The sequence below is a fragment of the Gallus gallus genome, chromosome 7 (genome assembly GCF_016699485.2).
Source record: "Gallus gallus isolate bGalGal1 chromosome 7, bGalGal1.mat.broiler.GRCg7b, whole genome shotgun sequence".
Taxonomy (NCBI): Eukaryota; Metazoa; Chordata; class Aves; order Galliformes; family Phasianidae; genus Gallus; species Gallus gallus.
Window position 1 is genome coordinate 7,018,799 of NC_052538.1, and position 14,799 is coordinate 7,033,597.

Below are 14,799 nucleotides of genomic sequence, written 5' to 3' on the forward strand. Positions count from 1 at the left end.
TTATATTTTTGCCTTTTTTAAGTTTGAGATTTCCTGCAAAACTTTTTAAATGCTACGGTATGCTAGCAAAAAAGAAGTAGTTACTAAATAGTCTCCATCTTCAGTCTCTTACTAAAGGAACTGTTGCATTTTAAGAACTAGATCCACAACACAGCACCCTCCACCCCTGGTAATCAAAAGGATGTTCCTGCAACAATGCACTGCCCATATACAGATAAAGTTCATATCATGTCAGTTTGTGCAGAGTAGTTCTAAGTCACACATAATGGTGAGAATATTCCTGAAAAAGATACTGCAGGCAGAAGTCAGCATGAGCCAAACAGCAGCTGATGAGAAAGATAGGATGTCCACTACTGTACACCAGAGTACTTTCCAGACATGGAGCTCCTGGGTGACAAGGGGTTGTTGCCTCAGAAACCTGCAGTCTTTGTTTTGGAACTTTTCTAAATCCTCTGAATGCAGTGATATGTAATTCCACGACCAAATTTCGTTGAAGCCATATTGAAAAGCATTACTTCATCTCTGGCAACAATTTTCAACTACCACACGTTCAACCCTGTTTTTAAGAATATGTGCACTTCCAGCAGCTTCAGTAAAACTGCTCTTAACCGGCATAAAACCACAAAACTAGAAATCCTGTTTACCTTAGCAGCCTTTTCAAAGTTAAAATCTCAAATGTCTTTACTTGATCTTCTCTAGTCAAATACGACAAGTTCCAAATAAAAATACACACAATTGATTTTGAGAAGATACAGCTGTGGATCACCATTCCTGGGTCTGTGCCTTATATGGTATTTCTTGTCTACTCCCACAGTTGTAGTTTTCAGCTGCTGACTACATCTGCCCCTGGAGAGGAGCCAAACCAGCCCCATAGTGCTTGCAGCCTTCTCTTCCTTTTAGGCAGAAAGCAAACACAAACGGTTCCAGGAACATGTAACAAAATAGGATAACAAACAATCAGGCTCAGGAAAAAAAGCCACATTTGTGATTTCTTATCTCTTCAGGGTGAAAAATAAGACTATTGAAAAACAAAGGCTTCTCAGAGGATACATACTCTGATTGTGTCTGTTACCCAGTTACAAGTTCGGCAAAGTCCCTCTAAAATTTCTAAGCTTTCAGATATCTTACATACGCTGAAAAACTTTAAATTTAAAATATTAACTGCATATGAAATGGAAATCCTCATAGTAGAAACTTGCTAATTTCAAACAATTCTATCATGAAGACAAAAGCAGCTAGGTAACATCTGGCTGTGCGACAATGCAGGAGTTAAGGCCAGTGTGCTGCACGCAGAATGCTATGTACTTGGCTTGCAGCTCTTCTTGGCTGGGAGCTTACCCAAGAGAGGCACAGCAACCATCGCCCTCTGGGCCAAACATTCACTGAACCTGCAGCTCAAGTTCTCATCACGTGAAATGTGGGTGGGAAGGAGAGGCTCAGTGAGATGAAAACAAAAGCACATCAAAATTTTTGGAGATGGCCAATAACAGCAGTTCCATTACTACTAGTCAGGGGACTTGGTTTTGAATTTAACACTGTAACCAGAATGCAAGTCCTGGTGAGGAATGGTAAATACCCACAGTAACTACTAACATCGTTCAGCTATTAACAATGTTTTATCTTAATTGCATTAACTGCTGCAAGTGCAAGGATTCTAAGGCAGTAGTTTTCATGCTCAGGTCAACACATTCCTAACAATGTGAAATGTAAGAAAGTCAAATTAGATAGCAAAATTGCTTTGAAGAAGGTCTGAACTAACCTAAAAAATAACAGCAAAGGCATGTGGAACTCTTGAGCCATCATGACATTGTGGTTATTACATCTTAAAAAACGATAATTCATGAGAGAAGTGTAATGCCTTCCGTTCAGGTACAGGGCATAGGTCATAAGCTTCCACATTCAGACAAAGTTCTATGCACTCTAGTGAAATGACTCTGTAGCACAATGTCTCCTGAAATCAACCATTTATAAAAAAAATAAGCATTTTTTTCTTTTAAAGACTGATTTCAGATCCAGCAAGTCTCATAAATTCCTTGCCAGAGTAATCATCTTTGTTACTAGTACCTGACAGTAAAATTAGATGCTTCAAAGCTACTCAGGCTCTTTGCAATTTCAAAATTTTCTTGTTGAGTCAACTCTGCAAATAATATTTTGCAGAATATTTGACACTATTTCTCACCATATTCTCCTGGAGAAACTGGCTGCTCGCGCCTAGGACAGGGGTACAGTTCACAGGTAAGGAACTGGCTGAATGGCAAAGCTCAAGCAGCCCCAGTGAATGGAGTTCAATCCAGCTGGTGTTCAGCCATCTATGGCATTTCCCAGGGCTCAATACTGGGGCCAGTTTTGTTTACATTTTTATCTTGTTGAGGTAGGGGATCAAGTGCACCTTCACTAAATCTGTGGCCAGCACCAAGCTATGTGGGACAGCTGATCTGTTTGAGAAGGAGGTCTCTGCAAAGGGATCTGGTTGGGCTAAATCAATGGGACAAGTTCAGCTGCAACACATTCAACCAGTCTAAGTGCTGAGCGCTGCATCTGTATCATAACAATGCCAAGTCTATACTGCTGCATGGGAAGGGTTGCTGGAAAGTTGCCTAGCAGAAAAGGACCTGTGGGTGCTGATCGACAGTCAGCTGAACATGAGCTAGCAGAGCAACCAGGTGGCCAAGAAGACTAACAGCATCCTCACTTGTATCTGGTAGTGCGGCCAGCCACCAGGGAAGTGACCATCCCCTTGTACACAGCACTGGTGAGAATGCACCTGAAACACTGTGTTCAGTGTTGGACCCTCACTGCTTAAAGGCTACTGAGTTGATAAACCATGAGCAGAGAGGAACAATGCAGCTGGTGAAGGGTCTAGAAAATAAGACTTACAAGGGGCAGCTGAGGGAACTGGGGTACAGAGAAAAGGGGGGGCTGAGAAGAGACCTCACTGCTCTTCACAACTACCTCAAAGGACGTCACAGGGAGGAGGGTGTCAGTCTCTTTTCTCAGCTGAAAAGTGAGAGGATGGAAAGAAATGGTCTCAAGTTGCACCAGGAGATGTTTAGATCGGCCATCAGGAAGAACCTCTTCACAGAGGGCAGACAAGCATTGAAATGGGCTGTACAGGGAAGTGGTGGTGTACAGGGATGGAATCCCCATCCCTGGAGGCAGTTAAGAGATGTGTGGACATGGCACTGAGGGATGTGGTAGATCAGGCTGACTTGATGACCTTGAAGGTCTTTTCCAGACTCTGACTGGATTCTGTGATTCTAAAATAAGACAATTATTGTTACCTTTTTATGAGCCTCATTTGATGAATTGATGCAGGTGAAGCTAATTCTCAAAGTACTTGGAACAGCCTGATCTTTCACGATTCAGAAATTGATCTAGTGGTCCAGTATCTTCTAAAAGTGCCTCCATAACCTTCTCTTAGAAGCTGCACAACAGATTCCAGAGAGAACACTTAACTCTTCTTTTATTATAAATTAGTTAGGGTTCTTCTGTTTCCTACTAAAGCCCAACCTCAGTATTTTTGACTTTTGTGCTGACTATTTGGGCAGGCGTTAGAAGATGATACTCTAGCAGCTCCTGTTTGATAGCATTTTTTAACCCTGCCTCTAAGAAGACATGATCAGTAGTCTAATCTCTAGTAACTGATAAATTCAGCTGCATTCCTCAGCAGGGTGCTTCACAAATTATCTAAATTCTGTAAATCATACTTGTCAATGAGGAGGCTGGAATTTATTTGATGTGATTGTAGCAGTTTAAATGTTTTGTGCTGAGAGTTTTTAGCAGAGCTGAGGCTCAAGCACAGCACACACACACGGAACATGCGTATAGCCCACGTGCGTACAAACACTACTGATCATATAGATAACCCATACAGACACACACAGGCAGCACCACTGGCTTCATTCTGCTTCCATCTCTGGCTGACGCAGGCCTCTGACGCAAGTATCACATCAGTGGCTAGCACTTGGTTTCCCTCACTGCAGTCACTCTGGTCACTGGCATCCAGATGCTGGTACTCAGGCTCTACTCACTCCTGCTGCTCGCACCATGGACACATGGGCCTCAGTGACCTGCCGTTCTATGTATTGCTGGCACTTCAGTCCATTCACACTTCTCTCTACAGGCACACAGACCCTAAATCTATGGTTCAACTCCAACTGGTGGAGCTCAGCCTCTCCCCACACATCAAACAGGGAGTCCTTTCACCCAGGAAAAGCATTAGAAACACTAGTCAGGTGCATGACATTCCAGGCAAGCATACCCTTCATATAACTGGCCTTTTATATACCCTTATCCCTCTATTTTCCCCATACTTGTTTCTCCAAAAATGACCAAAATTCACCTATTTCTCTACTTTGGTTCATCACCTAAACACTGTGCAATCCTGAAAAGCCTTCCCCCTGCATCCCCTAACTTTCCCATGCTCCCCTGGCAGCACCTGCCTTCTCAAGCCCAGAAGGTGCTTGAAGTGCTTACCAGTCTTGATGGCTCTCACATGTGGACAGCAGGGCTCAGGCTCTCCAGGGACAGCTGTGGAAGAGCTTGGAGAGGGTGACACCTTTCTCTTTAGTTTTTAACTAGGGCTCTCACTGATGTTGTTCTCCATGCTCCCTTGGGCCTGTGGGGATGTGTCAGTGTGGGCTGATGGCTTCTGGAATGGCTGTGGAAGGAGCCGGACAATTTTGGGGCTCACCCACCTACCACTTTCTTCCTGCGTTCCTTTGAATGTATGGATGAGCTGAGCACTGATCATATAAACACACAGATTCTCCACATTATATAGAGGGAAGATATCATCATTTTTTCCCAGGGTCTCTCAAGCCCCTAAGACTTTCCTCCTTTGATGCAGAGTGCAGACCCCTGATGGAGTGTATACAGCAGTGGCTGCAGGGACACCGTCAGAGCTGCTCCCAACCTGTCCTGAAGGTAGCCAAAAGAGAAAGATGCCTAGTTCTCTCAAAAGAACATCAGGCAATCCTTTCTAGTTTTAAATGCAAAAGGAGACAATAAAATCTAGCTGTCCTCCTACTCCTTTATCCATCCCAATGGAGCTTCTGGAAGCCAGCTATTTTTTATTATTGAATCTTATGCAGAATAACAACATGTTCTTTTCTTGTCACAACACACCTAATTCCAAATGTACAGTGACTTGGCAAACTACAGGAATGAGACAGTGATACTGTATAAAATGCATCACTGATTGTTACATCAGAACTTATTTTGGACACTGAAAAGAAATACTGCTTTGAAAAGCTAATAACAGAAAATTTAGGGCCTCTCCTTGAAGATTCAATACACAGACCTTAACTGAATTTTCTCCAGCATTACATTTCATGCAATTCATGACAGTTTCCCTGTTTATACATGACCTGTATGCAAAGCAACTCAAAAGCATGACAGCCACCCTGCTGCATTAGTTGCCCTTATGGGCTTTCAAGTATATGCAAAGTATAAGAATGATCTAACAAAACAACACTGCAATATCTTAAAGGAAAAAATGTAAATATTTTGGAAGTGCATATTTAAAACTACAGAAGACAAATACTTTTAACTAATGAAATAATCAAAGAACACACACAAGAAAATATAAAATTGTATAACTAGGAAAGAAAAATGGAATTTCCTTTAAACAGTATGAATAGAAGGAAGAAGCATAGCTAAGGAAGCAAATGAGCAGCATAGCATATCTGCACTTCTACAGGAATAAGAAAGTTGATGGAGAAGGGCACTAGAGGTCAGTGTGCTTCTACTCCACATTAGGAAGGGTAAGAGCACATCATTCACAACTTCAAAGCTAAGAGGAATGGCTTGTCTTTGTATACAATACCGGTCCCCATACACCAGATAGCAAGACATGTACCTAGAGAAAGATTTTCTTCACCACTAGAGAATTCATTGTGAGCTGATAAAAAGATTATTTATTTACCCCAAAAAATTAATGAAACATCCTGATCTAAACTACCTGAGCAATGACAGCATTTGAACATTTTAAAGTGCTCACACCTGAAACCATGATGAGCATTCAGCAAGCTAATTCAGTAACATAACACTGGCATATTTTTTAACTCTTTAAAAGACTCTTATGCAACCCAAAGTAACATACTTAGAATTCTGATGAGATTGCCAAGATTTTCACTTTCCAAAGGGGACATACTGTAGAAGAACGTACTTCATGCATAAAGGGCAACTGCTCACTCTATTGTAGCTTTCAAGTGTACCTTTAGTAGCTATAGGATTTCTAGATGAAACACTAAACATCTTGTAGAAAGCATAAACAATTGCAAGTAACACCTGATTATCAGGAAATGTAGCTATGAATATGGAAGAAGTTCATTGCAGTATTCTTACATCTTGGCACAACAAACCATTTGCTCTTTATGTTTTGCTAACAAGTGTACCTGGAAAGATTTACATATGTCAACTCAATAGATACCTGGAGGTGTGTATGTTTCTACTGAAGAGTGCACAAGAACAGACCGTCTCTTTGAAGGCATAGGCATTTTTCTCTCTTTGTATTTTGCAAGAGCTGCCTGAACTGCTTCAGTGTGGACATCTGTATAGAAAACAAACACAAAAGGTTAGGAAATTAAATTCAATCGCAATTTCTTTCTAAAAACACAGAAAGCACAAATGCCATCTTTAACAGCTCAAATACAAAATGTGAACAGCACACGGGGGCCCTTATTGCTTTTGTCCTATACTCAGTCCAATTGCCTAGCTGACTTGTAGAACAGGTTCTCAGCCTCAGTGAGAGACTGAGCAGAATGGAGAACAGAAAGGTCCAAAGTTAAATTCCAGTAATGTGGTTTTGCACTCTGAAGCTGTTACAAAAGTGCATCAACCGGTTTTGCTACTAATCTTAGTTCTCCAAATAGCAGCAGCTTAAACAATCTGCACTGTCTGCCTCTAGAAATGGCTGCTGCAAACTAGCATTCCATATGGCTGCATCTCCCTGATAAGGACTGACAAATAAACCAAAAAAGAATACCTTTCAGGATGTACCTTAATTGTAATTGTGCTATGACATTCAGAGAGCACTAAGATTAATTTTTGACCTGTTATGTCAATAAGTGTATAGACCGGAGAGGTTGTACCAACTAGTGGACCCTGTGCAACTCTGCAAGCTGATTATTATTTTGACTGATGATTAGACACTTCTGCAAGCAGCAGTAAGCTCACTGCTGTAACCCATACACTTGTTGTTGGAATTGGTTTTCTCTTTAAAAACTTCCAGCAGATGTTCTTTATGGTTTTTTGTTGTTGTTGTTGCATTTTGCTACTCCAGTTTTGCATTCACTACTGAAATGTTACTTCCCATGTTAAGAAAGCAAGTGTGACCATAGCAAGGCCAATAAAGCATGGAGGATTGACTGGTGTGGGATCAAGCTCTCTTACACAACAAGTAAACACAATATTCTGTGACTGCCATAAAGGTGTCACACCTGCACACCAAACAGTTTCTCATCAGCTGGAGCAGACATCTTGTAGCCTGTTCAGTATATTGTACATTCAGTGCAGGTTGTGTACTGCAGGACACTCAGAAGGGCACAGCAGTACAGAGCTAGCTGTTACAGGCTGAAGAACAGTTACAAGGATAAAGTGAAATAGTGGAAAGGGAAAGCAGAGTTGCCAGGAAAGCATCTTCAGACGCCCTAAAGGCCAAAAATAGGCAGCAGAGAGTCTGAAGAGGAGAGAAGGAACAGGAGTCTACGTAGAATCTGCACATCCTCATAGGAGGAAAAACCAGCAATAACAGCAACATGCTGGATTAAAGTGTCCTCTGAACTGTGGGATACATGGCATGTAGGGTTGTCAGCCTGTAAAAATGTCTGCAAAGCCTCAGCACTTCTCACCTTGTCTATCACACTGTCATCATTAAACTCTGAAATGTTAAGTGCTGTTCGGGGAACACTTACATCATTTATCGCCTACATTTATCAACGGTATTCCACTGATGGAAATTTTCAGTTAATATTTACTGTTTGGAGATAAAATCTGTGTCTGACAAAGATTATTGTTAATTTAAATGGAAGGCAACTCTGGAAAACTACAAAAAACTGTTTGCAGCAAATTTTTATAATTGCTGCAAAAAGAGAGCCTGTTCTACAAACAACTGCATTCCACTCTCACCAGTTACTCTTGCAAAGACATAGAAGAACTGTTAAGATGCAAAGAAAGAAAAGACAGGTAAAAAGAAGGCTGAAAGGAAATAAAGAAATAAGACTCTGCCCCCATAAGTCCAAAGAACAAATAAGGCATGCAACTGATAGAAGCAGCAGTATTGGCCAAAATTACTGCCTAAATGTTGTGAAAGACAAGCAGCTTTAACATGTGCCAACAGAGTGAAATTTAAAAGGTAACATTTCAGATTGCTGCTGGTGGTGGACAACATCTTTTTGCAGAAAGTACTTTCGGCATAGCTAAAACCTCCATGATAAACTGAGACTACTTTGAGAAGCACAACAGTGACTCTTTATGCCAAAGTATTTGGGGGAACAGAGTGAAGCTATTTAAGCAGTAACTTGTGTTTTCTGAGACGTGTTGTCAACATTTCTATTCATACTCTACATATGCATAAATCTCACGGTAGGAATAGCCAAAGAAAACAGCATCAGCAGTGATGTAAAGCATTCAAAGATTATAATCAGCTAGATGATTCAATATCTGTTAGAGTCAGAGCACAAATACTTAAAAATCCTTGTGTTTTTCTTTTAGTTTATCTCTTCATTCAAAGACAAAAGACAACCACTACTTCAATAAACCGGAACAATTTCTTCAGTTAAAAGTTAGAGGAAAAAGTGAAAACAATCTAGTCTACTGGCATCTCTACTTACATTTATTTGGATAGGCAATAAGCTAAACATAAATTAAATCAAGCAAATGCTTCATTATTTCATTTGGATATCACCTGAGCGCATTAAGCCTTGCCATACATCACAAAAGGGAAAAAGAAATCCGATTACACATATGTTAACATGAACTTTTTCTGCCCAAGAGTTTAAACTTCAAAATGAAGAGATCAACATGGACAAAAATTTTAAAGAGGAAAAAGGAACATTTACGGGATTTTTCATTGCAAAAAAATTATCTAAAAAGACATCATTCAGGCTTTATCTCAAATAGCTGCCCATTAACAGGACTGCCTGAACACTTAATGATCATTCAGAAAAAAACTGTTAATGGAGTGCAAAAATATTGGCTTCACTCAAGACCAGTGAGTCTGAGAGCAGTATTTCAGAGTTACCCAAAGTCACTTTAAATAGATTTAAATCAACAATACCGTAGAAACATCAGGAAAAGAAGCAGCACTGATAATTAGCAATGATAGGCTAATATTTAAAAGCCACACCTATTAATAAGCAAGTATCTAGCTGAAGTTGTTTAATAACCACCTACTACTGCATCACTGAAAGGCTGAAGAGTCCTATGCTAAATTTCCCCCAGACAATACTAGTAATATAGCAGGGTTGTTTGCTTGCTTTCTGTTTGCTTGTTTTGAGTTTGTGTCCCATCTTTGGCGCAAACTAAGTAAGATACTTGAAGCTGTAAGACAAGAAAAGTAGCAATGTATACAACATATCTCTATGGATCCTCCCAGCTCTCTTGGCTAAATAGTTCCCAAGTATTCTCTGTTTGTAATTGTGCTCTTCTTGCAAATTTCATTTCTGTTAGCTTAACACAATCAACCTAATTAGTTACTTTCTATCAGGTTCATGACTCATCTTGTAATTTACCTGGAAGCTAGTTGTTCACAATGCCTGGAACAAAATTGCTCATCATGGCTGTAATTCAAACACTAAATCTACTTTCTTAGTATATATTCAGCAGTAAAATTACATTGAAGGTATATTAAAATGCAGACTTAAATATACATGACTAATTTTTGCGTTAATCAAATATCTCCTTTCGTTAACTTTGATACTACGTAATCTTCTCTGAAATTCAGGACCTTCCTTGTACAACCAGCAATATAAATATGAGGGTTGCTCAGAAAGTAGTGCCTCCCATTTTATGATGTTGGCCCACGATGTCAGAGGCAGATGGTGGTGGTGTGGCAGTAAAGATTGAACATTCCCACCATATTCTGTTACATTTTGTTGCCATGTGACAGGTGGCAGTAGAGTGGCAGTTCCCCCACACAGTAAAAATTGTACCCGTTGACAGGCATCAATGCTTCCTGAACACATACACAGACCAAACAGCGGACATGAGCACAGTTTGGGGCAGATGCTGCATTTCTGGAGTGAGAACAGTCACCTCTACACCTCTTTACAAGCACAGCATGAAAGCTCTTGCTCATCACTGGCAAAAATGAATAGCTAATCATAGTAACTATGATGAAAAATCATATTTTGTAGCTGAGCGTATGGGAACTGTTGAATCACAGCCTGAACCACTGGTTAATCACCTGAGACGAGCACTGAGTCAGCCCTGGGAGCACAGGTGAAGGCAATTCACATGTGTGACCAGAAGGGGTGGAGCCAGGCTGCATCTCTCTTAGATCCAATTTAAGGGCTGACTGCCAGCAGGGGAGGATCTCTTTTTGGAGATTGCTCCTTTTGGAGTTTTCTATTGTAAGCCTAGGACATAGGTGAGTGTTTCATTTATTTTTAATTGTCTCTTTCTACCACTATAATCTTTCTATCTATAAAACCTGTAAAATATCATCCTAGCCACGCCACTCTGCTAACTGTATGTTTGTTAATTGTACACTGAGAATTTGCTCTATCAAATAGAGCTATTGTGCTCTTTGTATCATTTGTAGTTTTCATGAAAATAAATAGGAAGCATTACTTTAAGAGTAATTGATGTAGAATTATGAAACAACTTGGGTTGAAAGAGATCTATAGAGACAGATTAAAAAAAAAACAAAACACCAGTAAACTTGATCCATGGTGATTGTTATATCTCATGTTTAAAGAACATAAGTAAAATGACAGATTCACAGAACAGCGTAGGTTAGAAGTAACCTAAAAGCCCATCCATTTCCAACCCCTGTGCCACGGACTGGCTGCCCCCACGAGCTCAGGCTGCCCAGGGCCCTATATAGCCTGGTCTCAAGCACCCCCAGAGATGGGGCACCTACAGCTCTGGTCAGCGGTGCCAGTGCCTCACTGCCCTCTGAGTGAAGAATTTCCTCCTAACACCTAGTCTCCTGTCTTTCAGTGGAAAACTGTTCCCCCTTGTCCTGTTATTATCAGACTACATAAAAAAATCACTCTCCATAATAATTTTAAACTCTCCTTAAGTCCAGGAAGGCCACAACAAGGTCTCCCTGAAGTGTTCTTTGCTCCAGGCTGAATAAACCCAACTACCTCAGTCATACTTCATAGAAATACTTCACGAATCTTCCCCAGGAATCCTTATCCTCAGAATATTTAAGGTGTCTCATTTATCCTTCTTTTATTCATAAAGAATCTATTCAGATACATCAACTCCATTTCCAATGCAGGTTTTTTTTAAATGCCAACAATGTAAATATGATCTGATATGCTACTGTAACCAGTAGTTACAAAGCAAGGTAACCCAAGAATAGCAGCATATTAAGGATGCACAGTTCATGACATTACTTGCACTCTCTATCACTAAAGCTGAGATGTGTAATGACTGTGGCAAGCAAAAGGAAAAGTTAGTTATGAGGTCAAATGCATTTATCAGAGAAAAGCTTCCAAACACCTGCTTCTTCTCACTATTGTGACTAGGGATTTCACAGGGAAACAGTGTATTTTGACCACCTGAAAAGCAACAATAGGTACAGGATGTGATGGTGATAACAATATTTTCACAGAAGTTTCCAAAACAGGTTAGTCACAGTGGTGTCCTTTTAAAATTAATGTAGAATATCCATTGTGACATTTCCTTTTTTTGTGCACTTGTTTTAAACCAGGAAATATTTGAAAGTGAGCTGCAGTAAATATAGTCCTACAACCTTCCTTTACGAAGCATCCCAGTCAAACAAACAACAACAACAAACCCTGAAAAAAACAGAGCCTGCATGCTATAGTCTTCTGATTGTTTCAATAACTGATCTACAGATCAGCAAACAAGAGAAAATTTTAAGCATGGGGTAAATTCACAGTAATAAAGAAGTCACAAAGCATAGCTACAATTTCTTCCTCTCACACAAAACTCCTTGAAAAATATTAATTAGCTCTCTCCTTCTTCCAAAATACTCCCAGCTTCCTCATTAGATATCTGTACCACTGTGCTGGTAATTCTTTTCAGTTCAGACACCCCATGTTTTAGCTACTCATCTTTTACCTACCAGATCGGAAACGCTCATCCCTTGAGTTTGTGGAATGCGATTTCTGCTGTTTAGACACAACAGCAGTGGCTTGTGAGGTGCCTGGGACTCTGTTTTCTGCTTGCAGGGATGGATCCACACCTGAAATAAGAGTTTTACTTCAATAAACATTCAGGTTCTCAGATAAAACACCTGTTTCTCATGCTCAAGGTCTACTACCACCCTTGACACCTACTTACAAATCAACCTGAGCCTGAAGTCTTTTAAAAACAGAGCTGTCCATCTGCATTTTAAATTCTTTAAAATAAAACCAAATCTGATGTGATTACCATTTCACCCAGAATATAAAAATCACGTCTGAAGAGAAAAAATAGTTTTGCTCCTGTTAGCGTACAATCATTTATCATTAGGTGTTGCATACCCCGGATCCTTCTGGATGGTGGAGAAAAGAGTCATGGAGAAGAGGGAAAGGGACCATATTCACCCCCAGCTTAACACGAGACAACAAAAGAAACATTACAAATATGCTTACAATTACACATCATACTTGGAGATGCTGAAATTACACAGTTATACTGCTCTACCTTTCAAATAATACTTGTACCATTTCATCAAATTCCTTCCAACTCTAAAAATAAGATAGTTAAGTAATATTTAGGAATCCACACATCTCTTTAATCTGTATCCATTTAATAGAATAATAATAGGAAGAATTGCATTTTACAAGAAGTCTACAACTAATGAGTTACTGTATAAAAGTAACAAAACTTCTTTTATGTTTTTATATTTCTTGTTAGAAAAAAAATGAGGGTAACAAAACCCACAGAACTAGTAGGATAATATGTTCATGTAGAAGTAACACATCAGCCTGCTTCAAGTGGCAGCAGCTGCAATTCACAGTGATGTCTTAAGGCGTTCATCAGAGGTTGAATGAAATGTTACTTTCCTGTGCTTTGCCCTTGAACACAGTTGTTCACAAATGTATGCACTGACAAAAAGCGATGCCATGAATAAGGTGTGATTGTGAAGTGACAGATATTTTTCTCTAGTAAGGTAGATCTTGTAGAAGAGTAGTAAGGAGATGTGATCAGACTTTTCCTTGAGGTGAATACTTGATTGCAACCTTACACATTCCATGTGAAAATGAGCAGGCAATGTATTTATGTTGACTGAAAACGGAATAAAAAATGTATCATAAAATGGACAATGTTTTCATCAATCTCAAAACCTGTTCTCAAATCTCTTTACCAAATGGAAAGCATGGCTGTGTATTTTTCACTCTTCATAGGACTGTGTTTAGACAAAATATAAAAATGTATGGCATTATTTGCCATAACTTGAGCCTGCCATAAGTGTCATTTTGAACACTGCTTATTACTTGTGCATTGCCCCCATGTGGTCTGAATAGCAGAAACACTAATGAAATACATGTATTTTGAGCTTTCTGAATTGTTAAAAATTACATTTGTCAGCACCACACAAGCATTCTGGATATTTATTCTGCAATGAACATGTTAACTTATTATTTTATGAAATAGCACATGCCCAAGTTTAATAATTAGATAAGGAAACTTATATGTCTGTTTAATAACAAAACCCATGTTCCTTCACAGGTACACAAACATAGGGATGCTGAAACATCAGTATCAGCAAGCACTGTGTTTCACTCACTGGGCGGCACAAGCGCGTGTTGCACATAACACACGCAGATGTCAATCTGAGTGTGTGGTGGGCCCAAGAGGCACAGTGAGACCTGCCCTGTCAGACCAGCAATAAACACAAGTATTCTCAAAGGAGAACAGCTGACTGTAGAGCTGAGTGAGGACATGGTGCTTCACTTGTTTTTAAGTGTGAAAAAGTTTAAAGAGCTAATGCTCCCTCAAGCACTTTTGCAGAATTGTTTCTAAAAGGAAAGCCAATTTCATCTACAAACTGAACTGATTCAACGTATCTGATACTTGGAGAGTGGTTAAAATGCTTGAGAAATGCATTTTGCATTTCATGCAAACAAGTTCTACATAGCCATGAGTCAAGAATACAGCAAGATTTGTTGATTTACAAACAGCAAATAACCTTGTATTTCATGAAAAAGATTAAAGTAAGTCACCTCCTCAAAGCCTGGGCCAAGAGAAGAACATATACAGAAGGGTAATGTGATAACCAAGGCAGTGGAAAAGACTACAGGGAGGAGCAAGCTAAGCTGGATTTCTCCCTCTTTACACCACTTACAAAAAAAAACCCAGCGAATACACAAGGCAGGGCCCTACCCAACAACGTGCAAAGCATCAGCTCAGTTGTGGTTGTTCTCACGAATCCTCTGGGGTGAAGGAGGCAATAAAAGGGGAAAAATGATTTTTTTTGCTATTTTTTTTTCTCAGAAGAGCATTACTAATTGTTAGTGGGGGAAGAAGCTCACAATGCATACTCAACTCCTGGTTCTCTCACAGTCCTATGGCTCCTCTACACATGCCTCTTTCCACAGGCACCGAAGAACTGATACAACCAATTAAGTTTCAGGTTGCTGCAGTAGTGTGTAGGGTATACATGTAAGCAAG

The 14,799-nt window shown here is 39.8% G+C and overlaps 1 protein-coding gene across 11 annotated transcripts in view; it reads right to left on the minus strand.

Moving 5' to 3' along the window:
• Positions 1-14,799, minus strand: part of DIP2A (disco interacting protein 2 homolog A) — a 112,315-nt gene that overhangs the window by 50,561 nt on the left and 46,955 nt on the right. For 10 of the 11 annotated variants that reach the window (XR_001467364.4, XR_001467365.4, XM_001234675.7 and 7 more), the window contains 2 exons: positions 12,266-12,385; positions 6,434-6,553 (listed from right to left, as the gene is read on the minus strand). Coding sequence is in view for 9 of the 11 variants with exons in the window: in XM_001234675.7 (XP_001234676.1) it covers positions 6,434-6,553; positions 12,266-12,385 (240 nt within the window). In the remaining 2 variants the exon portion in view is untranslated. The remainder of the gene's footprint in view (positions 1-6,433; positions 6,554-12,265; positions 12,386-14,799) is intronic. The other variant, XM_046944037.1, reaches the window with a different exon arrangement.